Genomic DNA, 26,692 nt, shown 5'->3' on the forward strand with positions numbered 1-26,692 from the left:
TCCTCATGGGCTATCGCCCTGCTTGTTTCTAGGCTAACCCTGCTTCAGTCATTGCTGCTCACCTGGATCAGGTGTGTTCAGTCAATCAGGAACTGGTCTGATTCAATCCAGCAAAACAGCATCTACTGCCTAACAAAAAAGCCCTTAAACGTGTTTTTTTTCAGTGTTCTGTTGATGTCACATACAGAAGTGCACATTTAAGGAGCTACCTGACAATTTACTTTGTTCTTGTTACTGTCATCTCTCCCAGACTTTAAGGAACAGGTATTAGTATGTAGAAGGACATACAGTAATAACAAGTGGGCCGCACATAATGTAATCGGATTCTTGTCAGTTCAACAAGCAACACTGGCTGTTTGTTACACAGGCAAATCAGTCCCTATTCACTGCAATGTAACATAGCTTTAGTACGGTGGCCCAGAAGGGTCACAACACAACACATTAACTTTACACACAACACATTAACTCACAACACAACACATTAACTTTACACACAACACATTAACTTTACACACAACACATTAACTCACAACACAACACATTAACTTTACACACAACACATTAACTTTACACACAACACATTAACTTAACACACAACACATTAACTCACAACACAACACAATAACTCACAACACAACACATTAACTCACAACACAACACAATAACTCACAACACAACACAATAACTCACAACACAACACATTAACTCACAACACAACACATTAACTCACAACACAACACATTAACTCATGGCCCAGAAGGGTCACAACACAACACATTAACTCATGGCCCAGAAGGGTCACAACACAACACATTAACTTACCTCACAACACTTTAACTCACAACGGAAGTAAAGCAGCAATTGAAGTGCTTTTATTCTGAAATGTCCACTGAGCTGAGCGGCTAACTACCTAACAGAAGTTAATGTCAAGGTGATCTGTGGAGGGAGCATGTTATTGCTACAAGAGAAGCTAGCAGCAGTGTTGCCAGAAACTTTCTCTTTATTACGATTCTGCTTCCTCTGAACACACACAATATGAACGCACACTCCTCCCTCCCACCACTCTCTGTCGCTGCACATGCGCCTCTCTCCTTTCTTCCCCTCCCTCCCCTCACACATGCACGTGCGGTCCCCAACACACACACACACGGGCGCGCGCGCACGCACGCACGCACGCACGCACACACAATGAATGAAAGAAGGCCGGTCCGCTGAAGAAATATTCAATACTGTCCTCCTTTTATTAGATCAGGAGAAAGAAGTATACACAGCTTTCGTTGAGTTTTCCCCCCTACTGGACTGATTTAGCACCCGATCCGATGATTTTTCAAAATAAAAGATAGTTCAGACTAATAATAAAAGGATTGATAAACACAGACACTGCTCCGTGTAGCGATCAGACCATAACTTTAGCAGGTGGCTCATCCCACACGCAGCCGCAGTGTCTGGCTTTATTAAAGAACACAATTTTTAAGAGGCGGGGCGTTGCAACCCCCCAACAACAGGTTAGATCAGTGGTCCCCAACCTTTTTGCCCCCGAGGACCGGTACAACGCAAGGCACGTTTACCGCGGACCGGTGGTGGTGGTGGGGGGGTGTTGAGGTGCAACGCAAGGTGTGTATCACCTGATGTTTAGTGTCGCGACTTTGACGTGCGTTAAGTGTGACGGATGTAACAGAGAGAATCCGGTCAATTTTCAAAATAAAACGTTTTTTTCGAAAAAAATAATCAAATGGAAATCATTTTTTCTTTCTGTGCGTCCCGGTGCCAAAATTTCCCGCGGCCCGCTACCGGTCCGCGGCCCGGTGGTTGGGGACCACTGGGTTAGATGACAGAGCCCGTTAAGCGTCTCTGCCTGGTGCGTTTACTGAGCTTCAGTACATAGAAGTTCACAGCCACACGGCCTAACGTAGTCCGCTATTATATATTCATGAGGGGGGAAAAAACACAGAACCGACCCTAAAACCGCCCAAATTATGAAAACCCGGCCAAAGTCATTTTTACCCGCAAATTTAGAACCAAAACCGCCCAATCTGGCAACACTGCTGCTAGGTTCTCTTGTAGAAAAATCATGCTCCCTCCACAGCTCACTGTGACATTACCTTCTGTTAAATTTCATGATAAAAGCACCTCAATTACTGCTTTACTTCCGTTGTGAGATAAAGTGTTGTGAGGTAAGTTAATGTGTTGTGTTGTGACCCTTCTGGGCTATGAGTTAATGTGTTGTGAGTTAATGTGTTGTGAGTTAATGTGTTGTGAGTTATTGTGTTGTGTTGTGAGTTAATGTGTTGTGTTGTGAGTTAATGTGTTGTGAGTTATTGTGTTGTGTTGTGAGTTAATGTGTTGTATTGTGAGTTAATGTGTTGTGAGTTATTGTGTTGTGTTGTGAGTTAATGTGTTGTGTTGTGAGTTATTGTGTTGTGTTGTGAGTTAATGTGTTGTGTGTAAAGTTAATGTGTTGTGTGTAGAGTTAATGTGTTGTGTGTAAAGTTAATGTGTTGTGTGTAAAGTTAATGTGTTGTGTGTAAAGTTAATGTGTTGTGTTGTGACCCTTCTGGGCCACCGTACTTTAGAGCTGAACTTCCCCTTCTGAAAGTCTGGTTTTACAAACTTTAAACTCACCTCTTCTGGTCTGAAGCTTTTCTATGTAGCTCATTACAATAGTAATGGCCATTTGGTCCATCAAGGAGTTTGTTGTGCGCCATGCTTATTATGCAAAGCGTGATTTCTCAGACTTTCATGGGAAATTGTGTCATCTTTTCCACGTCACAGCAAAAACTCAAGGAAATAGGGGGGAAAAATGAAGACAGTCTTGTTATGGAGAGGAAACACGAGAAAAAACACTCACCAAAGCAGGGAATATCAGGAAAAAATACATCTGGGAATATTTTTTATTATGGGGACAAACATTTGTTTTTTTCTGAGCCGTAAAATGACACAACTGGCTGGATTCAGACATTTCTTTACCAAATAGTTTAATTTCTTTTTCTTCGTGTAGTTTTTGTGTTTTGCAAGTTTGTTCTGCAAGCCATGCAGGCGTTCACAGCGGCGTTTGTTATGCGTATCGTTCACTCTTTGTGGCATTTGTTCAACAAGGCACTAGGGATGCCACAATTCTAGATTGAAGACCAAAGCGGATGTTACACCACTGAGCTGAATCTTGGGGAAGGTGAGTCGTGGCATCCCTACTGCATACCTGTATGTTTACGTGTAAGTCTGAAACAGCTGTGTGCTGAATTTAAGAATTTACTATTTGTTTTATTGCATCACACCAGGTTTAGAACAAGCTAACTGAGGGGATTTTTATTGTTAGCTGCTTATTAGTAAAAATAAGTTTTTATCTAAAGTTTTTTTTATTTTTTGTTGTTATATGGTAGTAATCAAACCATATATTATATTGAAACAAATCTGTGTCCCAAATTTGAAGTTCGAATGGAATCATGAAAAAAGTAAATAGTTTCATCTCTACAAGGTATCATTGCATTATTACCTGAATTTGAGATAGAAATTGAATATAGTAAGAGGCGTGGTCGCCTGGTTGAAACCTGATAGGGCACTTTATCAACTGTGAGGCAGGATTTTTATTCTTATTTGTTTTTTGGATACAGCGAATTCATATTAGGCTGAAGTCGCTATTCCGCTATCCAGCTTAACCTACCTGTTCCTTTTCCATTACCCCTATTGTACCACATCTGTGTGGTTGGCTTTGGTGTAGCAGAAACACAGACAGTTCCCTCTGTGTCCTGTTCTCTTACAAAGCAGAGTTTGGTCATCACATCCAAACCGTCTCGGTTTAGTTGGAAACCACTACGCATTACACCATCTTGTCAAACCTTTGTATTTTATTTGGTTGAAGTTAAAAAGGTTGTTAAAGTAGGATTCCTGCTTCATAGCAGTTCCTGTTTAATTAAATTTGACAAAAGCATTACAGTATATACAGTCAGGACCATAAATATTTGGACAGAGACTCATTCTTTCTAATTCAGTTTCTGTACATTACCACAGTGAATTTTAAATAAAACTTTTCTGGTGATGTACAGAAACTAAATTAGAAAGAATGTGTCTCTGTCCAAATATTTATGGTCCTGACTGTATCTGAAAGTTTTCTCTGGGAGTGATGAAGATGGATAGAATCAGGAATGAATCCATCAGAGGAGCAGCTCATTTCAGGTGCTTTGGAGATCAGTGCAAAGAAGTAGATTGAGATGGTTTTTAAAGTGGTTTTGTTAGTAAAGGAAGCTGAGGTTGGAGCTGCCAGGAAAGAGAGTTGGAGGAAGAGGAGGTTGTGAAGGAGGACATGAGGCTGGTTGGATGTGGAGGAGACGGTTAGATGTGGGCAGATGACTCACTGGGGTGACCCCTACAGGAAACAGCCACAAAGACTAATATATAACAGTAACTATGGAAATAATTGAAATAATTCCAATAACCTTAAACAGCCAACCAGGAATTGTTGTTATGGACTTTATAGTAAAATAAACTAAAGAGTTCTGAGGAGGAATAGTCAGTTTAAAATATTTCAGATTTAATAGTCACTTCTTAACTGACTCATTTGCATTTTGGTTACCGAGAAGAAGAAAAAGGACATCTAAAAAAAAGTGCTTTTGTATCTTAAACTTCAATGTTTTTATTTATTTATTTAAAAGAAAAGAACACTGGCCTTTAAATGATAGCACTTTTCTCTTATTTCCCAGTAGACAAGCTCTGATCTGGTCGGTTAGACGCTGCGGTTATCGTTTGTCTGAAACTTGTGGAAGGTCGTGGCCTTCAGGGTGTCCAACGAGAGGCAGCAGCTTATCTCCCACACTCACAAAACCTGCAGGGACGGAGCATTGCTATCACTATGATAGTGGGAAAAAAAGATCCTTGAGTTTCCATGACATTATCCTGAAATCAGAAATGTGGGTGTTTTTTTTAATCAAACTTTTCTTTTCCATTTTTGATGCTCCACTCAGCTCCTCCTCTGTTTAAATGCTCAAAACATCCCCCAAAGGGTCTTCTCTTCCTTCATCATTTAGCTTCCCACACACACACACACATTCTACTTTTCAGTCATTGAGTTTGCCCCCCTCCCTGCATTCTAAAAACTGGCCGGGCTTTGTGAGAAGCTTTTTGTGCGGTGATTAGTACCAGTTTGGCCAGAGCGCCCTGTTCTCGTCGAGTGCGGGACACAGAGCCGTGGTGTGTGTGTGTGTGAGAGAGTCGCTCATATGGAGGGATTTGAACAGCCCGTGTGACAGTAAGTAGAGAGGAGACATGAGACATAATGGAGTGGCCAGATGAGATGTGGTTTGAACTGTGTGATCAGGGAGTGCATTTTGGTTCTGATCTGATTACGCAACGCTCATGACTCAGGCCAGGAGCAGCAGCAGCCCAGAGACGGGCAGAGGTGGCATAAGGACTCTAAATTACTTTTTTTCCCCCACTCCTAAATTGTTGAAAAGGTTTTGTAATCATTTAAAAAAAAGCAGACATGCTCATCAACATTTTTGGAACCTAAATTTGGATCATTTAGAGGACAAGCTTGAGTTTTTGACATCCGGGCTGACTTTTACTACTTTAACTTAAAATAAAGTTTTAGTTAAACCATGTCAGCTTAACTAAAACTCTTATGTGCCATGAACGAGTTCATCTAGACACAGAAAAAAAGGGCAAATAAGTCCTAAACACAGACAAAAGTCCATCTGTGACGGAGCTGACTTCTTTTCACTCACTCTCCTTTGTTGTGTTATTATCTCCGTATTGTGTGTCAATCAACAGCTTCTCAGAATTCTCTTTTTCTGGGTAATTCTCTTGTTTACTCAGTAGGCCTGCTCACTGCCTAACCCCTCAGTTATCTACACTGAACTACGGACGTTATGAAACAGATGAGGGACGCCAAGCAGAATAATAAATATATGAATTCAAAAGGATTTCTCTTATTTTTACTTCAAGTTGATATAGGAAGAGTTGAAACAATAATAAAGCAAGTCCTCGCTTCTTTGATAGAAAGTAGGAGGGTAAGCTACATGTTGCTAACCAAATAAGGTTTAATGATTTGATTAAGTCTTTTGTTAACACAGCAACAAAGGAAACGCATGACCAGTATTATTCTAAGAGGTTATTCAAAAAGAGGAAGTCTATCTTTAAGCGTAAAACAGTCGGAGTGACAGGAAGAAGGAGGAGTGAAAGCATCACGGCTGCATGCTTAGAGAAAATTGCATCACACCAAAAACAAAATTACTGAAACGACTGGCTTTATGGTCAAAATCTCTGATGGGAGAAAAATAAAATCTAACAAAGTATTTCCATAAACAGGCATTAATGATTTGGCGTTAGGACTTTGGCAGCTGGCAGTCAGATTTAACAGTGAAGTCCTTATAGAATAAATGTGATTGTGTGCTCATTATATCCGAATATAAAACCGCTCAATCTGCAACAGATGACTGCTGCACCTCCTGAGATTCATCCTCCACAGAGTATTATGGAGCAAATCTGGTGCGCAGCATCTCTGAAATGAAAATTGAACAATCAGTAATTATTATGCTGATAGGAAGAGATTTGTTTTGCTTTATACACCGTTTTTTTTCTGGTACTTTTGTTCATTCTTTAAGTCTCTTTGAAACTTTCATTCCTATATGCAGACTTAAAGACACACTCCAATGAAAATCCTTTTTTTTCCTCTACTAATATTAGATTGCACATTTTCCTCTTGAACAATCTTCCCTCCATTTTTCGTTTTCAATTACTTTGTCTAATAGAAATTCATTTCCTTGCTGAATGTTTCTCTGCTACGGCTGCATTTGGTTTTATCTTGAACGACAAATCACAGTAGTGTCCAGAAACTGTATGAATCATTCATTGTTTTTCTTTTCCCGTTGCAAACTAACCAACCTCAAACTTGCATAGCAATATGCCTACTTGACTTTGAATGAATTAAGCGTCCCCAGACAACAAATCAAACGTACCCTGTAAGACACTCAATGCGTTTGTTTGAGGAAGTGAAAGAATTGGCGAATAATTGTGAGGAGAGAGGGACGTAAATCACATTACATGGCGTTGTTAAGACACACAGACACAAATGTGAGTTCAAGTGCTTCCTGGTTCTCAGCTTCAGCGGCATCAGCTGCTTTTGAGTGTTAAAGCAGTAAAGACCAGCCCAAACAGCTGATCCCCTTACAGCCGGTACTCCGCACTGCCTCTGAATCTTATGGCAATGCGCAGCACCGGGCTGCATCAGCTTACTTTCTGCCACGATTATCTGTTATGTTTTCCTCTTAATTTGACCCCAGTTTTCCAAAAGCAGGTGTCCTTTATGCTTTTGCTGTGTCCTGTCGTGACCATAATGAAAACGCTTCTCTTCCACAGAGCCTATAGTGAGGAACGGGCGTCCTCCATCGGCCCACAGCGTCCACTCTTTTCTTCACCAATACGCAGGCTCTTTCAAAAAGCCTCCACTGCGACGGCCACAGAGCGTCATCGGAGGGGGTCTGGGCTCGCTCATGGTCATGCCTCGCAATGGCAGTCGCCTTGGTGAGTCAGCCTCATGTTCATCTGCAGTCTTTGAAAATGCAAAAAGGGGTCTGTTTTTTGTTTGTTTTTGTTTTTTCTTTTAAGTCTGGATGTTTCAGAATCTGCACAAAAGAGGCTGAATTAAAGGATTTTATTTGTTTAACTGTTTTAGAACTGAAACCAAAAGTTTTTTTTTTTCTTTTTTGCAGGCTTCTCTTTTATTCTATATGAACTGCTGATGTTGGTGTATTGGTGCAAACACCATCTGAGAAATGTCCTATTTTTGAAATTCCTTGAGTTTTCATGCATACGCAGGGTTTGAACGAGCACAATAACCAGCATAACTCCAACCTCCAGAAAAAAATGTATGAGCCGTAAGTCTGCGCGCGCCAGGGTCAGATTAGATTTAGTGCATGAACATTTCTCATTAGGCCTGTCCCACTTACATCCATAAAATGCTTCTGTCAAAAGGATAAACTGTTTACTTGACATCCCTGACCTGACGCAGGCCCACCCAGGAACAGGGCAGGCGGTAAAAAAAAAGACCAAAAAAAGGAGAAGTGTCTAAACATTTTTCCATATCAGATATCGTCCACGAAAACCTGAAAATGGGGTCAGATGGGGAGAGCGACCAAGCGTCTGGGACGTCCTCCGATGAGGTGCAGTCGCCCACGGGTGTTTGTCTGAGGAACCGAGGGAACAGACGCATCTCTGCAGAGGTAACAACACTGTCTTGTTAATTATAAAAAACTCAGAAATGTTTGTCAGGTGTGAGTCACTTCCCATAATGGGTAAACTCTGATATTTGATTCTGTTTCAGCCCTGATTTCATGCAGCTTCTTACCTCACGTTGGAGTTTTTTTTGTAACAGTGTGGGCGTATTGCCATCATGGGCACTTGCATAATCTTTGCACAACTAATGCTCACGCGCACGCACAGGACTTGTTATTTTTTTGTGTTGTCTTTGGCTTTCCCATCACCTGACCTCATGTTTAGCACGCTTCAATGCACAAACCTTTTTAGTACAATGCTACTTTCATGTCACAGGTTTTTTTTTCTCGCCTAAAAGAGATCAAGTTTCACTACAAGTCTATTTTTAAATCCTAACTGTCAGCATTTTTATACAATCTATACTGTGAAGCTTTATTTGTTCGGAATAAGGTTAAAAATACTGCAACAAAAATGGCGAGCAAGATGGAATCTGTCCAGCTGTAGAGATTTGAGGTCAGATTCCAGCTCAGACAAGGAAAATGAAGACGGGCACGGATCTTTTTGTCTACAAGTGGATGCATCAGAAGGAACCAGAGCAGGGAGCTTTTTCGTCTGCACCTGATTCACCACAATTTGAATAAAGAAATACTCAAAAATTTCATTTTGAGCTTAATTTTCCTTATGTATGTCCTCAATCATCAGAAAAATGCCCCAAAAACAGGTTCAAAACACCAAAAACATGATTTCACTGGAATGGGTCTTCAAATCTACCAAAAAGAAAGTGACTCAAAGTCTTCAAACAAGTTGCTTTTGGGTTGGTGAAAACTGCAGCTCATGCAGTAAACGCATTGAGTCGCCTATCAGGAAACCTGGGAAACCTGTTGTACAATTAATAAATCATTACTTATGAATAACACACTGGTAATGTTGGCTTTTATTTCAATGTTTTTTGTGTCAAATTAGGACAAATGGAGGAGTTTGTGCCGCCAGTCTGTCTGGGCCTGTTCAGAGCTGACCACACACACACACACATATGAGTTTAGCAGCACACCTGTGAAGATCAGGTCTTAATGGGCTAACTGCTGCTAATGGGATTTCAGGGCTGAACCCCTGACATACATCAGGAATCAGGGCAGCTGATTGTCACTGTGTTCTAGTAAAAAAGATGGCCTCAGCTCTGCCCTTTATTCTCATTTTCATGTTTTCTTTTATCAGCGAGGCCAGACGTGCATTAAGGCAGGAAAACAAATCTGGTTTTATCAGGCATTTCAAGTAAATATGTTATTTTCTCTTGCATCCTGAGCAGTGTTTTAAACAACACTCTGTGTTTGAATCTGCACTGAAGTCTTAAAAGGCTGCATGAAGACCGACAGAAACTGTAAAGTTTGGATGTGGGTGCAAACAGACTCTCTGTGATCATTTTACTAACAAATGAAGACAAAAACGCAGTTAATGGCGGTCCCTCTGTCCCTCCATCAGCAATCACCTCCTCTCAGGAGTGATTTGATTGATTCCAAACGAAGTCGGAGTGTGATGGAGAACGGGTGGAGCGGCCAGCATCCCCCTTCAGTGGGTCTGCGCAGAGGAAACGCCGCTGTTTTGGGATTACATCACAGGGATTAATGTAATACGGTCCAGATGGAGCCTTGTTGTAACAGATTAGAACGGCTTGATTGGACGACCGGTGGAGGGTGGGAGAGGTGCAAAGGTCGTGGCGGTGGGTGGGACGGTGGCGGCATCTTTCCCTGTGAGGCTGCTGATGCTGGCAGTGAACACAGAAACCACAGGGCTGCATATTAGGATTTCAACAGATGACACTGCAAAAAGCCATAATCTCAGTTCCTCAAAGATCATACCGATGAACATTCAAGTAAAGGATGAAGAGCGAGGAAAAATGCTCCATCATATAGACACCTTTGTTCTTTTTTCCTTCGTAAAGTCATCCCTATAAATCGACACATCTGAAAAAGATGACCGAACCATAACTGCTATAAGTTCAACAAGAAGAATGAGGCATTTAAACATGTGACTTCAGATCATTTTCACATGCAAACAACTCGATTTTTATATTATTTGTTCAGTATGCAGAAATGATTGGTTTTGTTTTTAAATGCTTGCACTTTGCAGGAGTTTTCCCAAAGAAGAGCTCAGAGTCTAAACTGCCCGGTAACAGGTTGGCGTTCGCAGCCTGGAGGCACTTAAGAAGCTCACCTCCGTCAAGCTGAGCATGTGTTTGAATGTGTCGGCTGGAAAGAGAAAAGCGCCGACTCACCATCCCGTTGGACACGAAAGGACGACCTGTCCAGTTGACAGATTTATCCGCCTGTCTGTGAGCCGCTGCTGAAATGTTTAAAAAAGCCAGCGGGTGTAAATGATCTGATGCTGCTTTAAACGAGGAAAAAATGGAGTTAAAGCGGAGCGGGAGGCAGGCTTAACTGTGATCTAACAGCCAGAGTGGGGGGGGGGGGGGGGGGGTCACATAATGGGAAGAACCCAGATGTTTGTTTTTATTTTACGTAACAAATAATGATTTTAAGACTTAAGTACTACAAGAAAGACTTTACAGTGAATTCTGAATCAATCTCGTAACAAACAGCCTTTATCTGATCATCTTTTGACCTATTTCCTCACACCCCCAAACCTAACAGTACTCGTTCAACAAAAATGGGGAGCAATATTGAAGCTATCCAACCGTACAGGTTTGAGCCAGATGCCAGCTCAGATGAGGAAAACAAAGACGTTCACGGATCTATTTGTCTGCAAGTGGATCGAATGAATGGAGCGGAGCAGAGAGTTTGTGTTTCTTACATCACAAATATGCTCTTTTTTTTCCAGCTGCATTTGCAAGGATTTGAAAAAGGAGGATCACAAATGCAGTTTTGAGTTAAATTTTCTTCATATAAGTTCTCCATCATGAGAAAACTGCTACAAGAACATGTTAAAAACAGCATAAGCACCATTTTCATTGGAGTGGGGCTTTAAGTGTAGTGTTTGTAGATTTACTTTGGATTCTCATCAGTGCTGTTGATGATTAATGGTCTATAATGGTCTTGTTGGCTTCTGCAGGACCTGAACAAGCGCCTATCCCTGCCCGCTGATATTCGGATACCTGACGGCTACCTGCAGAAGCTGCAGCTCAACAGCCCGCCCTTCGACCAGCCTCTGAGCCGGCGCTCCCGCAGAGCATCTCTGGTGAGAGATAGAGGTTTTTTTTTTAGTATAACAATCTAGCGGGAGGAGCAAGAGCTTTTCTGAAACATTTGAGTACTTAAAAAGGTTTTATTCTTGTTTTTCCATCATTATTCCATAGTTAATATCAGCTTTTTTCTATTTTCTCTCAATCAAACTTTGTTTTCTACAGACTCGCCTCTAACTAAGAATTTTTTTTTAAATCAACCAAATTCTGCTAAAAACAGCAGAAACAGATCTTGACTGAAGAATCAGTCATTTAAGATGAAAGCACTTTATCTTGGTATTTTAATGTAGCTTTACTGTCGCGTACAATTGAATTTTTTCAGTTTTTATTGGGGGGAAAATCCAAAGCTGCAATTTTTCTGAAGGATGTTTGGACGTCCATGCAGCACGTCTCCAAAATCTACTAAAGAAAGGATAACTGTGAATATACGTCTCTACAGAAATGATGTTTGACAGAGGAAAAGCGTTTTAGCACGACACACAGAAGAAAAGAATCCAAATTGGGAGTTTGTGTAGAATGGCAGCTCCTTTTGGAATAAAGCATCATACGTTTGACAAAAAAGAAGTGTTAGGAGAGGAAAAAAACATTCATTACATTGTTTTCATTAGAAATTTTGAATTTGCATGTTGCTAAATGAATTTAGTTGTGATATCTGACACATTTGTACTGGTGTCTTCATATTCGTCATCCTTTTCTGGTCCTTTGTGTGAAGATGAACTCCCTTTGTGTTCGTGTACAGCGCTTCCTGCCAACACACGACGATGAGTTCTGAATGGGAGGAAAACAGAACCAGAGCAGGGTTCAGGAAGAGCCTCCACAATGATAAATATAGCTGAACTCGACCTGTTTCATAAATGCAGCAAAGAAGCAGAAGTGAGGGCTCCTGCTGCTTCTGCATGCTTTAATCTCATCCTTTCAGCCTGTTGTCGCGTGTCCACATCGCACCCCAGCGTTGTCAGCTGGCTGGGTAATTGGCTCGTGGGTTCTGCTTTGCATGTGCATCTGTCAAAAGAGGAACCGGAGAGGAGCGCTCCTCCTCGCTCGCTCGCTCGGCCCTATTGGATCCTGTACTTTGCTGCCCCGCAGCGTTGTTTGCAAAGTGCTAAACGGTTTGGTTCATGTGTTTGACACTCTAACCTTTCAGCTCAGCAGGCACTTGTCTTTATCCTGCCTCCACTTTTCTCCTCTAAAGCTCCCCATCTGCACTCTCACGCTCCGACTACAAGCAAGAACTAGGTCTTTGCCTGTGTTCTCTCTCAGAAAGTCAACGAAATGTAAAAGATTTTACATTAATCCAATAAAAATATAATTTAAAATCATAAAAAACAGAATTCCTTTTTGTCAAAATGACTCTTTTGTGTTCCCACCTAATCAATACAATCGTGTCCACAATGTAAAAAGCCAACAGTCATTGGTCAGAAGACATTAGTTCTGACGGTGGACGTCAGCGTTTGCTCTCCTTACGCCCCCTCTGATGCTGCGAGGACGTTAAAGAAATTTGTCATGGTGTCTGTAAGCCCGCCACTTCTAATTAAGATAAGCGGTGTGTTCATACTGGCTGTGTTCTCCTTCCAAACAGTCGGAGATTGGATTTGGGAAGCTGGAGTCCTACATCAAACTAGACAAACTTGGGGAGGTGAGTCTGATCTGTGAACTCGGGTTTCCTTTTCTGTTCATACCCCAGATCTTAATCATTTTTGTTTTCCTTTTAAATGTAGCTTCATCTTGCTTCTAATGACTTTTATTGTCTTCAGGGTACGTACGCAACAGTTTACAAGGGGAGGAGTAAGCTGACGGACAACCTTGTGGCGCTGAAGGAGATCAGACTGGAACACGAAGAGGGGGCGCCGTGCACAGCTATCAGAGAAGGTAGAGGCTGACGGGACAGTTCAATGCACTGATTGAAGAGTTGCAGACGTGGCTCCTCACTGCTGCACCTCTCCTCTTTTCCCACGGCGAAGTCTCCCTGCTGAAGGACCTCAAACACGCCAACATCGTAACGCTGCACGACATTGTGCACACGGACAAATCCCTCACGCTGGTATTTGAATACCTGGTAAGCCTCCAGCAACGTCGCCACTTCCCTCATGACGTTATCACCAGAATGAGGAGCTGCTGTCCAACTGTTGATGTCTCCTCTAACTTCCTCTCATCTAGGACAAGGACCTGAAGCAGTACATGGACGACTGCGGGAACATCCTGAGCATGCAGAATGTCAAGGTGAGTCTGTGCAGGAGCGCCCCAGACGCCCACACCTTTGTCAACTGTCAACTCTTTCTTTGGCTGTGGGAGACATTGTTGAATGCGCCCCCTTGTGGTGATAAACAGTAAAATGTGTAAAACCAGTTTCTATCGAATCTAAGCCGTTTGGTGGTGTGGTAGTTTTCACTTTATGGCATCTTTCATTGAAAACGTCTCGTTCTTTCAACATTTGCCTCTTTTTCTGCAGATATTCCTTTTCCAGATCCTCCGAGGCTTAGCCTACTGTCACAGACGGAAGGTCCTGCACAGAGACCTGAAGCCCCAAAACCTGCTCATCAGCGACAGGGGGGAGCTCAAACTAGCAGACTTTGGTAAAACCTAAGAATGTTCATTTTTTATATTTACTTTCTACTATTTTGGTTAAGGGGGAAAAAGCCTATTCGAAATGAAACCTTAAACTTTACACTTTTTCTTAAAAAGCACTTCAGTTAAACATTAATGCATGATTGAAATGATATAATATAAAAGTGTAAATAAAAGTCAAATTCATGTGCTTCTGTTGTCTACTCCACAGGTTTAGCCAGAGCCAAGTCTGTGCCCACAAAAACCTACTCCAACGAGGTGGTGACACTGTGGTATCGGCCCCCCGACGTGCTGCTGGGCTCGTCTGAGTACTCCACGCAGATAGACATGTGGTGAGGGGGCTTCTCTCTGTGGGGGTGACGCCAACTGTTGGGAAGCACTAAGATTCCATATGTCTGCACAGTGCACCACCAGACATCTTTGAAGTGTTCGATGTGTATTTGAGAGTAACTAGAACTAGCTGGAGTTGTGGCAAACATGTCCTCATGATCTTGACCCCCCCCCCCCATGTGTTCTTCTCCTCAGGGGTGTGGGCTGCATATTCTATGAGATGGCTGCAGGCAGACCCCTGTTTCCAGGCTCCACGGTGGAGGACGAGCTGCACCTCATCTTCAGGCTGTTAGGTCAGTGCTGCCCCCTGCTGGCGCTCAAATGTCTAACATGAGGCTTTAATCCCATTAGCTCTGGTATGTAGCCCCCCTGTGGCTGCGTGAAAAGCCCCTCCAGCTGGCACAGCAGAGCCTGACTTATGCAAGGTCGGCTGCACGTTTCTCCACAGGCACACCCACAGAAGACAGCTGGCCGGGAATCTCCTCCATCGAGGAGTTCAAGTCCTACAAGTTCCCAAAGTACAAGGCTCAGCCCCTGATCAATCACGCGCCGAGGTAAGACAGGGACATTCATGCTGTGACGCCGCTCCATCCTTTCAAAATCCATGTCCGCCACATCGTAAACACTTCAGGTGTTAACCCCTCGCCTCTTTTGCTAGTCCTCTTATCATTGGAGAAGGGAATGGGCAAACATTTATCGTGAGACCCAGGTATTAGACTAAAAGCCAGCGTGTGGGGTGCTTTAGATTGAAGCCCTAGCATGGCTAGGTTGTTTGGTTTAGTGTGTGCTCGTGTCCCGTCCTGTGAGGAAATCCTGTGGAATAGTTGACCGTGTTTGCTCAGTTTCCTTCCTTACATCCTGCAGCATCTGTGAGTCGCCCTACCTCACTGACTCCTCTCCCCCTCCCCTCCCTTCATGCAGGCTGGACAATGATGGACTCGACCTCCTGATGTCGTTCCTGAAAGTGAGTCCCCGCAGAACTGAACCGATGACCCCCCCGTGAAGCACCAGCAGCTTGCCGGCATGCACCTCACCCACATTTGTCTTTCTTTTCAGTTTGAATCTAAAAAGAGGGTTTCTGCCGATGAAGCCATGAGGCAGCCGTACTTCAGGAGCCTGGGGCCGCGTGTGCACACGCTGCCAGAGAGTGAGTAATTAGGGCCGGGCTGTTAATCGATTTAATCAGGTTTGTTATTTTAGGCGATTTCTTTTTTGGGAAAATTGAGATTTTATTTTCTTAGCTCTCTGCTGAAATCACAAAGAACACAAAGTCCTAGAATTGTAAAAGTAATGGCTAAACTAAACTGAACAGACTACAGAAAATAGAAAATGGCATAAATCCAAAACATGGTCATGTTTTTAGGCTGTTTTTATTAAGATTTCATAAAAATGAATCAACTGGAGGCAGAATTAGGAAAAAATCGGTTCCCCTTATGTAAGTCTGTCCTTGTTTACTCAACAAGTTTGAATTTGACTTTACACTTGGTTCAGACTACAGGTGACTGACTGAAACTGCTCTTCTCATGGGGATTGATTAGAAATCAATACAGGAGATGCTCAAGCTAGCGCTAGCTCACCAAACATCTGCAGCTCTGTTCTGCAGACATTTTTACAGCTATTTAGTTGAACTTTTTGTTAGAGCCAATTTCCAGAGGAAATTTTTGTGTTAAATATATTCATTATTTGTCATTTTTGTTAAAGAAAGTAAAAGCAGGGAGGAAAAAAACAAATTAAAATCAAAAATTTAATTTGAAAAAAATAAAATTTTTGTTATGGTCCCGCCATGTGATGTCATTAACACACTGGGCGCACTTTTAACCCATGATGTTCACACTGGACAAGCAGAGAGAACACTGATTCTTTTTCTTTTGCATATCCTTGGTGTGAATCTGCTGAATCCGACTCTAGACTTTTTCTTTTACAGCTCTTACCAATCTATGAAAGATTTGTGCCATAGAATGCCAGCCGGCTACAAACCGCTATTATGCATACAAACATCACTACCAAACCTGAGTCCCTGATTGTTCAAAGTTCAACGGGGTTTAACTTTCAGTTACTTTCAGTGCACGTTTAACAGCCGAACCCAAAACACGCAGATACACGTGTTCACTTAGACTTTTCACAGGAAGGGGGCAGTTGGGGGCATTGCCGAGAGCGATGTGATGGTAGCTAAACGCAGACGGCTAAAAGAATGACTTGAAAGGTGCTGCAGAGTGTAGGGAGGACCTCTTCCAGATGCAGAGACACGTCTGTCTCCGTCTGACTCCTGTGATTCTGACCCACCTTTGTGTTTGGCAGATATGTCCATATTTACACTGAAGGAGGTGCAGCTGCAGAAAGATCCGGGCTACAGGAACTCCTCACACCCGGAATCAGGTGAGGAGCAGAGTTTGGGACCACAAGCAAGTTTAATGTGACGTCTTGAGGCAAAAAGTTTTTTTTATTTTGCTTTCAGAGTCAGGAGAAGTAATGGAGGATGCATTGGATGAATGAAATTAAGTGAACACTAACAATATACATACTTTTATTAAATAAAACAGAAGAAAAAGAGTCAATCGATGTGTAGAAGAAGCAAAAAACCAGATGAGATTCTTTACCTCAATCTGCCCAGGCATCAAACTGTCTTCACCATTGTCTCCCACTGCATTGTGGGATTTGTAGTGAAGTGGTGTGTGTTGCAAGTCGAAACAATCCTATCTGAACCCCCCCCTTTTTTCCTGGGTTTCGTCAGGTAATGGGAAGAACAGAAGACAAAGCATGCTGTTTTAATATTTCTGGACGGGTTGGGTCCTGTGGGGAGGATCTCCCAGCTGTGTACGGTCTCGCAGACGGATCAGGACCCAGAGATGGACTTTTCTTTTCTTTTTTTTTTTTTTTTTGGCATGGATGGAACATCAGGATCATCATCACTCCAACCAAACTGTTTTAGGGGGGAGAAACTCCGCCCGTTGCTTCTGAGTTTGGTCCAAGTCTGACTCCAGTGAGAGACGATTATGTACTGTACATGGATATTTATTGAGAGAGGAGAACGTGCTGCTAAATCTGACTACTGTCTAGAATTCTAACTGGCTCAGTCACTTTAATAACTACATGCAATGTGTATAGATTTTTATTTTTATTTTTTTTTTTCCAAGTAGTGGATTGTTTTTAGTTGTTTTTTGTGTTACATTTTCGTACAGAGAAGTGTGTTTGAGGCTCACGGTCACGGTGATGTTTGTGTAGCAGCTCAGCGGGGTGGATGTTGGGTCCGTTGCCCCCCCCCCTCTCCAGTGCAGCGGTGAGCTCCTCCCACGTGGAACCATCACTGGCGCCGTCTGCTTTAATAAGCGGCGGCTTTCATCCTGACGGTAGGCCGGTACCGGAGCGGAGCTGCTGAAAGGAAAAATCCACATTCTTGTCTGAGGCCTGCGTATCATTCCGGGATGCTGAGGTCTCAGCCGTGACCAACAAACGCAGACAGAGGCTGGCGAGGGCATTAGAGCAAGAGATTAGGAATGATGTGCAGTTAGGATTAACCTCCACATGGTTTGTTTTTCCATCTAGACCCCTCACAAAGAGGAGGAGCAACCACAGTCTGCTTTTGTGCGTCATTCCCATCTCCATCGAGTAAAAAATCTTCTTTTTCCCTAGATTGCCTCTGTTGTTGTTGCATGCCTGCTCTGTCGTGTGACGGTCACTGAAGCCCCGCCCCTAACGAGTCTCTTCTGTTTAACAGTGTTATCTGACGTTTTGTATTTTCTTTATTTGTGAATAATTATTTGTGTGGGATTTTGTCTCCCTCTCCTCCCTTCCTTTGTTTTTTTATTTTATTTTTTTGGAGTTTTATTTTCAAAGTAAAGAAATTAAATTTAAAGTTGACAGAAATCTAAACATTTTTCCGACTTTTTTTATTTATTTATTTTTTGCCCTCCTATAAAATATTTGAAAAAAAGAGTTCAAGCATTCAATGCTTTTATTGAAAATGACATTCTTCACAATACAAAAAAATATTCAGAATACATATTGTATGCTAAGTCCAGTATATAAAAACAGTAAGAAAAGTTTTTCTTTGACTTTTAATCTCGTCTTCATTCAAAGATTTCAAAATAAAGCAAAAAATAAAAAATACTAGAACAAGGCACAGCTGGCAGAGAAGCATAGTGCATACATGACCTGTGATGTCGCACAGGTGAGATGGTCACATGTGATTAACATTTAAAGGAGAAAAAATATATAGATTTTTACGTCAGTCCTGCACAGAAGGAGCTGCATGTCATTCTGTGCATGGAGGACAGGAATGTTCTGTGTTCTCACAGACGACGTGGAGTATGGCTTCAACCAAGTGCTTAAAAAAAAAACTAGAAACAGAGCAATTCAAGTGCAAAAAGAGAATGAGGTCCGGTCTAATTTCTGAAGCAGAATTCGACAAAGGAGCACAACCAATGAGAAAATTTCCACCCGGAAGGAGGAAGATGGAGGCTTTTCACCGGATCAGGATTTGTGGGTGGTGGGTGACAGGAGCAGAGAGGAGGGTGTTCCTTCCAGGTTTGGCAGGGGGACCGGCATGTGTCTGTTGATTAGGCTGGGGAACTGCAGAGGAAGACAGAGTCAGAGGGTTGGTTTCTTTCCGGTGAGGAACTGCAGCATTGTCACTGCTCTCATTTCCTGTTTTTTCTTTTTCTTTTTACTTATTTAAACCGTTCATTGTCCTCCTTCCTTCTCCTTTCTCAAACTTTGCAGTAGCTGGAGTGTGTATTTTTTCTGTGCACAAGGACTTCAAACCAGGAGTGTGTGTGTCTGTGGAGGTGGTGTCTTGTGTGTTTTGCAAATGGGGAGCAGCTCTCAAACCAGTCCACCCTGTTCAGACCGGCTCCCCTGGGCTCAAACAGGAAGTATTCACAGGATTTCCTCTCCCTCTTGCAGGCACTGAAACAGGACACCTCTGCAGGACCTGCTTCCAAAAAGCCTCCACTCGCTTCACAGCAATTGCTGCTTTGCAAATACTAACCAAATCACCTTTACCCGCCTTTTATTAACAAAACAAAAAAAACAGCTTTAAAAAACAAAAATCATTCTGAATGTGTGCTGAGGATGCTTCCCAAAAAACGCCCCAACAGATTGCTGCCCTTTCTTTCACCTGTGTGCTTCTTACCTGGAAGAGCGAGCTGTGGCCCTGCAGGCGGGCGGGGCTGAGGGGAGCCACGGGGCTCAGGCTGCTCCAGAAGTGGATGCCTGACAAGAGCGGACTGTGAGCCAGCAGCAAACCCGAGGGAGTCTGCCAAGGTCGTGCACCGAGGAAAGAAAGGGAAAACACATTTTGAAACAAACGCAGAAAAATCAGTAAAACGCCACAGCGAGGGCTCCTGAACGCCAAATGAATGTTGCGCTGGCATTTGGAAAAACAAACTGGCGGAGCAGGAAGGAAGTCTGTGGTTTCTCCTTTGGAGTACAGGAGTGATGAGAGCAGGAGGAGGAGGAGGAGGGGGAGGGAGAAAGCGAGGATGGGGTACCCGTGCAAAGGAGAGAAAACATATGAAATCAATTTCTTTCGTCTATTCCCCACCCCACTCCTTTTCTCCCGTGTCACCTCAGAAAAGTGAGCAGCACTGCTGGTGGAGGGACCCCAGCCTGCTCCTATTAATAACAGAGTTATTGGAGCATATGGCATCACTTAGGGTCTCTTCCCCCTCCTCCCTCCTAGAGGCTAGAGATTTCTGTAAATCGCTTGTTTTGCTCTGATTTCATTCTCTGCTGCTGTAAATAGACTGTTTGGGGGGGCGGGGGGGGGGGGTCTCATTTCCCCTCAAATCATGGGCTCAAACCAGGCTGTCGAAAAAATATTTTTGAATAAATTTGTCATTTTTGAACTGAGGGATCTAAAAGTCTGAGGAGGATCTGGACTAAATTCAACTCTGGCTCCACGTTTCACACATTCTCTGTTTGGAGAGCAAAGCTCAACTCGAGTGGCTAATAAATAAATAAAGCCGTCCGCCAGCACGTGTCAAGCTGCTTCAGACGTCTGCTGCTGGAGGCTCTGGCCTGGATAGATCCAATCCTTTCCCGGTTGTTCCCTCTGCGCTGCAACAGGACGCAGATGCTCCTGACTTTTGCATGTGATGAGTAAGTAGAAAAGCGTTTGTTTGTGGCGTCACTGCGTCCGATTGTGTAACTTCTATCTAAGCGATTGATGGCGCTGGAAAGCACCCTGATGGGTGAGTCAACAGTTTCCAGAAGTGCGTCTAGAAAGCAGGAAATGGAGTAAAGGCTTGTTGTTTCTCAGGTGGGCGTGTCTCACCTGTGCTGCGAAGAAGGCAGGAGTGAGCGAGCCGGAAGGCAGGGCGGGGCTGTTGAGGGCGATGGAGCCGATGTCACTCCCTGTCAAGAGCAGGGACGGAGGGGAGATCTCCAGAGCTTTGGGCTTTTTGCTTTTAGGTGGGAGTCCATCTCCTTGGTTGGCACTACTGCCGGTGGAAGTGTTTCTACCATCACTGCTCCTCTTTTCATGGGGCTGCAGGGCGCGCTCCCGGTGCCCTGAGGAGAGGTTGAGGGGCTGGGCGTTCTGGTCAGAGTCCGCCTTGTCCTCCTCCTCCTCCTCCTCCTCCTCCTCCTCCTCCTCTTTGGCGGCAGCGGGACTCCAGCTTCGGCCAGGTTGGGTTTGCGGCGAGGATGGGGGGAGAGAGAGTAGTTTGGACGCCCTGGAGGAGACAAAGGACTCAGATTTGACAGGAGGAGGAGAAGAGCTCCTTTTGTTGCTGTTGGTGCCGAAGCGGATCACGGAGCGCGGCTCTTCCTGGTGCTCCCGCAGAGCACGGAGAAACTCCGACTGGGTCTGCAGGGAGCTGATGCTGAAGGATGAGTACAGTCCTGAGTGGAGGTAGTCGCTCCGGCACGGCTGCGACAGAGCTCCCTGGGTCCTCCTCTGTGTCTCCTCCTCACTCTCCACCTCCTCCTCCTCTTCTGCTTCCAGCTCATGGGCATTGCCTTCTTGCAAAGGAAGCCTTCCAGTGGCCAAGCCCATCTCCACCGCCTGTGGGTCCATCTTGAGGATCTCAGGGAAGGAAACGAACTTATACACAAACTTTTGGCCAATCACCTTCTTGATGATGTTCTGTAAAACAAGCAAACAGCCAGGATCAAACAAAGGCTCTACAATAAAAGTAGCCACGTCACGTTCAGTGTGTCGTGAGAAAGAGGAAGTGGAAGTGTCTATCACGAGAGACTGTGGGCTAAAGTGGAAGAGCAAAGCTTTTACTACCCTTCCTTTAAAGCTAAAAGCCTTGGGGCGGCCTTCACCTTGTCATAGTAGTAGCGCAGGGCCCGGCTCAGCTTGTCGTAGTTCATATTGGTCTTGTTCTTGCGGAGCCCCCACAGCTTGGCCACTTCCTCAGATTTGAGCAGCTTGAACTCGCCGTCTGTGGACATCCAGCATATCAGGTGTTTGTGAGTCTGGTCTAGCAGCAGCTGCAGCAGGAACTGCCACAGAGTGATGGCGCTGTCCATGCCTGGGGACAGAGAACAAGCAAAATGTGACAAGATGTCCGACACCAACCACATGGAACCACGTTTTTTTTTTCATTCGTATTAAAAAGAGGAGGAACAGCACCCCATGTTTCCACGCATTTCATTCTTTCCGCCACGATCTAGCAGACTAAATCGGGTTAGCGGCTGAAGAGGAAACAAGCCGGAGCAACATGTGGCGCGAGGAAGAGTCGTGAATAGACCAGTGTGAGGAAAAGGAGTAATGTTGCAGCAGCAGGGGAGGGGAAAAAATTTCTGAGGAGAAACAACAGCTCAAGCAAGAAATATGCTGCGGTTCGAGCCGGCCCTCTCAGCACAGGAAGTGTGACGGCTCAGAGTGGGTTATTCCTTTAATAAAGGAATGTGCAGCCCTCACACTCCTGTCTGCTGAGCAGGAGCTCAAACCCCGGGGAGGTGCAGCTCTGTCCCCAACAGACACCCCAGAACTTTACCTTTAAGTCAAATGATTCTATTTAATGTGTTAAGAATAAATCATTTACTTTTTATTAAAATTAAAACTTTACTAAATAGATTTCTTCCCTGAAATTATCATCTTTTTTATGAATCAAATAAAAATCAACTCTAAATTTGTTTAGAAAAAGAAATAAGTTTATTACTAAAGTTTTAAAAAAAAGATGAAAGTGTAAACATGTAATAAAATGTTTAAAAAATGTTGTAAGGCGGTCTTAAAGCCCAAATAAAACTTTGAACTTTTTCTAAACTTTACATTTTCCAACTATTAATTCACACATGCGTCCTGTCTCTGTCGTTTTGTAAAAGCATCCGTCCTTTGCAGCTTTCAAGCTCACATTTTTTATCAAAGAGAAACAATTTTTTGATGCTTTGAACTACACATCACCATGGCAACAGCTGTAAAGTGAGATCCAGACTTGAAATGATAAGGAAGACTGATCTTCTCTTGTTTGTGGAGCCATAATCGACAATTAGGAGGAGGAATGTATATATTCATAAAGGTAAAGGCTGTTAAGTTAGCATGTGTAGGGCAAAAATTACTATTTTGTATGCACAAATCACCATTTTGTGTGTACAAGTCTAAAATTTGAGAAAACATTATCATTTTATGCACACAAGTTTAGCCTTTTGTGTGCACAAGTAAGCATTCCATGTGCACAAATTGGCAATTTGCGGGCACAAGTTACCATTTTGTGTGAACAAATTATGGTACTATTTTGCGGGCACAAGTTAGCACATTGTGCATAAGTTAGCATCTTGTTTGCTCAAATAAGCATTTTGTATGTACAAGTTAAACATTTGAAAAAACGAATTAGCATTTTGTGCACACAAGTTTAGACTTTTGTGTGCACAAGTAAGCATTTCATGTGCACAAATTGGCATTTTGTGGGCACAAGTTACCATTTTGTGTGCAGAAGTCAACATATTGTGCACACAGGTTAGCGTTTTGTGTGCATACATTACCATTTTGTGTGAACAAATTACCATTTTTTGTGGACAAATTACTATTTAGTGTACAGAAGTTTGCACATTGTGTATAAGTTAGCATCTTGCTTGCGCAAATTAGCATTTTGAGGGCATAAGTTACCATTTTGTGTGCAGAAATGAGCATTTTGTCAGTAAAAATTAGCATTTTGCATGGAGAAGTTAGCATTTCATGTGCATAAATTACCATTTTGTGAGCACAAATAAGCATTTTAGGGGTAAAACTTACTATTATGTGGGCAGAAGTTAGCACATTGTGCAGAAGTTAGCATCTTGTTTACTCAAAATTTGTATTTTGTGTGTGCACAAGTAAGCATCTCATGTGCACAAATTGGCATTTTGTGGGCACAAGTTACCATTTTGTGTGAAGAAATTAGCATTTGTGTACAAATGACTATTTTGTGTGCAGAAGTTAGCATCTTGCTTGCTCAAATTAGAATTTTGTGTGTACAAATTACTATTTTGTGTGCAGGTTAGCACATTGTGCATAAGTTAGCATCTTGTTTGCTCAAATTAGCATTTTGTGGGCACAAGTTACCATTTTGTGTGAAGAAATTAGCATTTGTGTACAAATGACTATTTTGTGTGCAGAAGTTAGCATCTTGCTTGCTCAAATTAGAATTTTGTGTGTACAAATGACTATTTTGTGTGCAGGTTAGCACATTGTGCATAAGTTAGCATCTTGTTTGCTCAAATTAGCATTTTGAGGGCACAAGTTACCATTTTGTGTGCAGAAATGAGCATTTTGTCGATACAAATGATCATTTTTGCGTGGAGAAGTTAGCATTTCATGTGGATAAATTACCATTCTGTGTGCACAAATTAGCATTTTGTGGGTACAAATTACTATTTTGTGTACAGAAATTAGCACACAAGTTATCATTTTGTGTGCACAATTAAACATTTTGGGGGTAAAAAATACTATGTTGTGTGCAAACTTTCGCACACAAGTTTTCCTTTTGTGTGCACAAATAAGCATCTTGGGGGTTATAAAATTACTATTTTGTGGGCATGAATACTAGTAATTTAGTATTTTCACTTCCTACTACTAATTTGGGTCCACAAAATACTAGGTTGTGCGCACAAAGCTATTGTGTGCCTATAAAGTACTAATTTGTGCCCACAAAATTGTAATTTGAGGTAAGAAACGATAATTTGTGGCTACAAATAATTCATTTGAGGGATCCTTTTTTTGAATTTCCAGTCCATAGTTCCGTAGAAATCAATGCAACTTTCCAACCATAAGAGGAGCTGAACTCCTTCCTGACAGGAGCTATCCCCAGAGGTCTGCTATCTGCCATGTCAAGCTACAAAACTGTCAAAGTCAGGACTTCCTCCTATTCTGCTTCCAAGGACAAATGGAAGCGAGACGGGGTCCCACAGCAGGGGAGTGTTTCCCCGATCCTGCCACACTTCCTACCAAAAATCCCAAAAGGAAGGGGTCAAAAGATCACATCATTGTCCCCTGACCACAGCTCCACCCATACCTTTTTTTTTATATCAGAAAAAGACCTGACGGAGCGTCGGGGTAAGACCCACGCAGCGTCCCTGCAGATTTGGGTCAAATGCAAACTGCTTGGTTTAGCGCGTTCATCGGAACTGCGCTCCAATGAAAGCGGAGGCGCAGGCGGGCTCCTGCTCTCTAGGAACCGCGCAGGACAGGAGCGCCGTGGAGCTGAGAGGGCCGCTGCGCGCACAAAGCCGGCCAGTGTGTTGGCTGAGCGGAAGCTCCTGATGCGATTAGATGCTGCATGCAGACAGGACACAAGAGCAGACCCGCCGTCTTCCTGTTCACGGAGAACTCTGCGGGGAAAAAACCCGGCGCAACCTCTCCAGCTGCTGGGACCGAGTCTCCGGGCGGCTGTGAGCTCTGGCGTCCGCGGCGGTCAGCTGGAAAGTTACACTCCGGATCTCCTGACGCGGTTTCAACATGTTGCTCGGGCCGGAAGAAGACTCAAACCCGAAACCCTGCGACCAACAACCCGTTCAAACTGCAGCCTAGTCATTGGGGAAGCGAACCCGCACTCGATTCGGTAGTTACGGATTTATTGGCGGCTGATAACGCGTCCATCCCCGCATTGTTTCTGTGCTGAGCTTTTGTTTGTTAGCGTCGGTGGAAAGATGTCCGTTAATTTCATGTTACCTTCGATCTCCGTCCGAGTTGCTCTTTTTTCTTTCTCCGTGAAAGTTCAGGGCGAAGCTTGCCTGAGTCCTTGTTTTTCCATGCTTACTCCTGCTCTGCACGCTTGTGCCGGACTGAAATAGGATCCTGGGCTTTTTTCTTCTTCTGAGCAGGAAGTTGGAGAAGGCAGACACATAGCCGGCTGACTTCCTCTCCCCCTGCGATTCCCCTGGTGGTTTACCGTCTGTGTAAACACACTTTTCCTCCCCTTTTTTTCTGCGCTGCCCGCCCGCCCGCTGGCGGCCGGCAGAAGGCCTGCGCTGATTCAGAAACTCCTACAGTCCCTGAACTGACATCATTGATCGGGGGGACTCTGAGGAAGCCGCCATCAGTGGATAATCACGGTGAGGCGTTTAAGAACGCCTCGTTTGGCCAAACTTTCCAGAAGCCTCCAACACCACGTGATTAAATTTACGCTATATTAATGTAAGAAATGTCCATCAGAAAGAAGAGTAACACCACGTGTTAACCATGTATAGAATTAAGTGAATATTTATTTAAAATTACTTTTGTCCTTAGAGTTTTTTTTGTGGGAGGAGGGCTTTGAAAAGACCCAATTTCATAATAAAGATAGGAAATAAAACCCACACAGTAATTAGTTTGAGGCTTCAAGGTATAATATTGATCATTTATTGAACTTTTTTTTACTGGATTAGAATTAAAATAAAGAAAACAATTTTAACCCTATAATTACATTTTATTTCGTCTGAGTGGGAAGCTAAAAAAACTCCCACCCCTTCATAAAAATATTATATAATAAATGAGGTACATCAAAGTCAATATGTGTCTGTTCAAGTCAAAGGTGGGGTAGACTTGAGTAGTATGAGTGCAAATCAGTGGAAACAACAAAAGTTGAAGCCTCCTCCTGTGGGGGGGGGGGGGGGGGGAATCCATAACCAGCTGAGTGCAGCATCCTAGGCGGGGAACCCAGCCCCATCACTGTGAGGCGTTGATGCAGGTCCCCAACCGGTGGTACAGCTGGAACCCAGAGGGAGAGGATCCAATACAAATTATCAGAAAAAACTAAATGGCGTATATTTGAATAGCGCTTTTCTACCTTCTTCGAAGACCCAAAGCGCTTTACAGTCACATTCACACACACATTCACATACTGGTGGGGGCTCCACTGCCGAACACTGGCGTCAACCGTCCAGCAGTGGCAAGGTGGGGTGATGATACAAATCTTCTTCTTCCACTTACGGCATCTCCCATCAGGGGTCACCACAGCAAACGAGTCACATGGTAAATTTGGCAATGTTTTA

The 26,692-nt window shown here is 43.3% G+C and overlaps 2 protein-coding genes across 4 annotated transcripts in view; one reads left to right on the forward strand and one right to left on the reverse strand.

Moving 5' to 3' along the window:
- LOC101164227 (cyclin-dependent kinase 17) overlaps positions 1-18,151 on the forward strand; it is a 29,802-nt gene extending 11,651 nt beyond the window's left edge. The window contains exons 3-17 of one of the 2 annotated variants that reach the window (XM_020703897.2): positions 7,348-7,512; positions 8,077-8,210; positions 11,269-11,394; positions 12,978-13,034; positions 13,153-13,267; positions 13,360-13,454; positions 13,556-13,618; positions 13,848-13,971; positions 14,175-14,295; positions 14,489-14,586; positions 14,742-14,847; positions 15,215-15,257; positions 15,350-15,440; positions 16,592-16,669; positions 16,749-18,151. In XM_020703897.2, coding sequence (XP_020559556.2) covers positions 7,348-7,512; positions 8,077-8,210; positions 11,269-11,394; positions 12,978-13,034; positions 13,153-13,267; positions 13,360-13,454; positions 13,556-13,618; positions 13,848-13,971; positions 14,175-14,295; positions 14,489-14,586; positions 14,742-14,847; positions 15,215-15,257; positions 15,350-15,440; positions 16,592-16,669; positions 16,749-16,786 — 1,454 coding nt within the window. In that variant the 3' untranslated portion in view covers positions 16,787-18,151. The remainder of the gene's footprint in view (positions 1-7,347; positions 7,513-8,076; positions 8,211-11,268; positions 11,395-12,977; positions 13,035-13,152; positions 13,268-13,359; positions 13,455-13,555; positions 13,619-13,847; positions 13,972-14,174; positions 14,296-14,488; positions 14,587-14,741; positions 14,848-15,214; positions 15,258-15,349; positions 15,441-16,591; positions 16,670-16,748) is intronic. The other variant, XM_004069536.4, reaches the window with a different exon arrangement.
- A 76-nt stretch (positions 18,152-18,227) lies between these two features.
- On the reverse strand, positions 18,228-25,711 carry LOC101154863 (ETS domain-containing protein Elk-3). 2 transcript variants are annotated; one of them, XM_023955695.1, is made up of 5 exons: positions 25,392-25,711; positions 21,566-21,774; positions 20,568-21,380; positions 19,425-19,547; positions 18,228-18,862 (listed from the first exon to the last, which is right to left on the reverse strand). In XM_023955695.1, exons 2-5 carry the CDS (start codon positions 21,770-21,772, stop codon positions 18,764-18,766), a joined length of 1,242 nt encoding a protein of 413 aa, XP_023811463.1. In that variant the 5' UTR covers positions 21,773-21,774; positions 25,392-25,711; the 3' UTR covers positions 18,228-18,763. The 2 variants fall into 2 exon arrangements, with proteins under 2 accessions (XP_023811463.1, XP_023811462.1); XM_023955694.1 differs by lacking the exon at positions 25,392-25,711 and adding an exon at positions 21,876-22,153.
- Positions 25,712-26,692: the final 981 nt, after the last annotated feature.

This window comes from Oryzias latipes, chromosome 6 (genome assembly GCF_002234675.1).
Source record: "Oryzias latipes chromosome 6, ASM223467v1".
NCBI lineage: Eukaryota > Metazoa > Chordata > Actinopteri > Beloniformes > Adrianichthyidae > Oryzias > Oryzias latipes.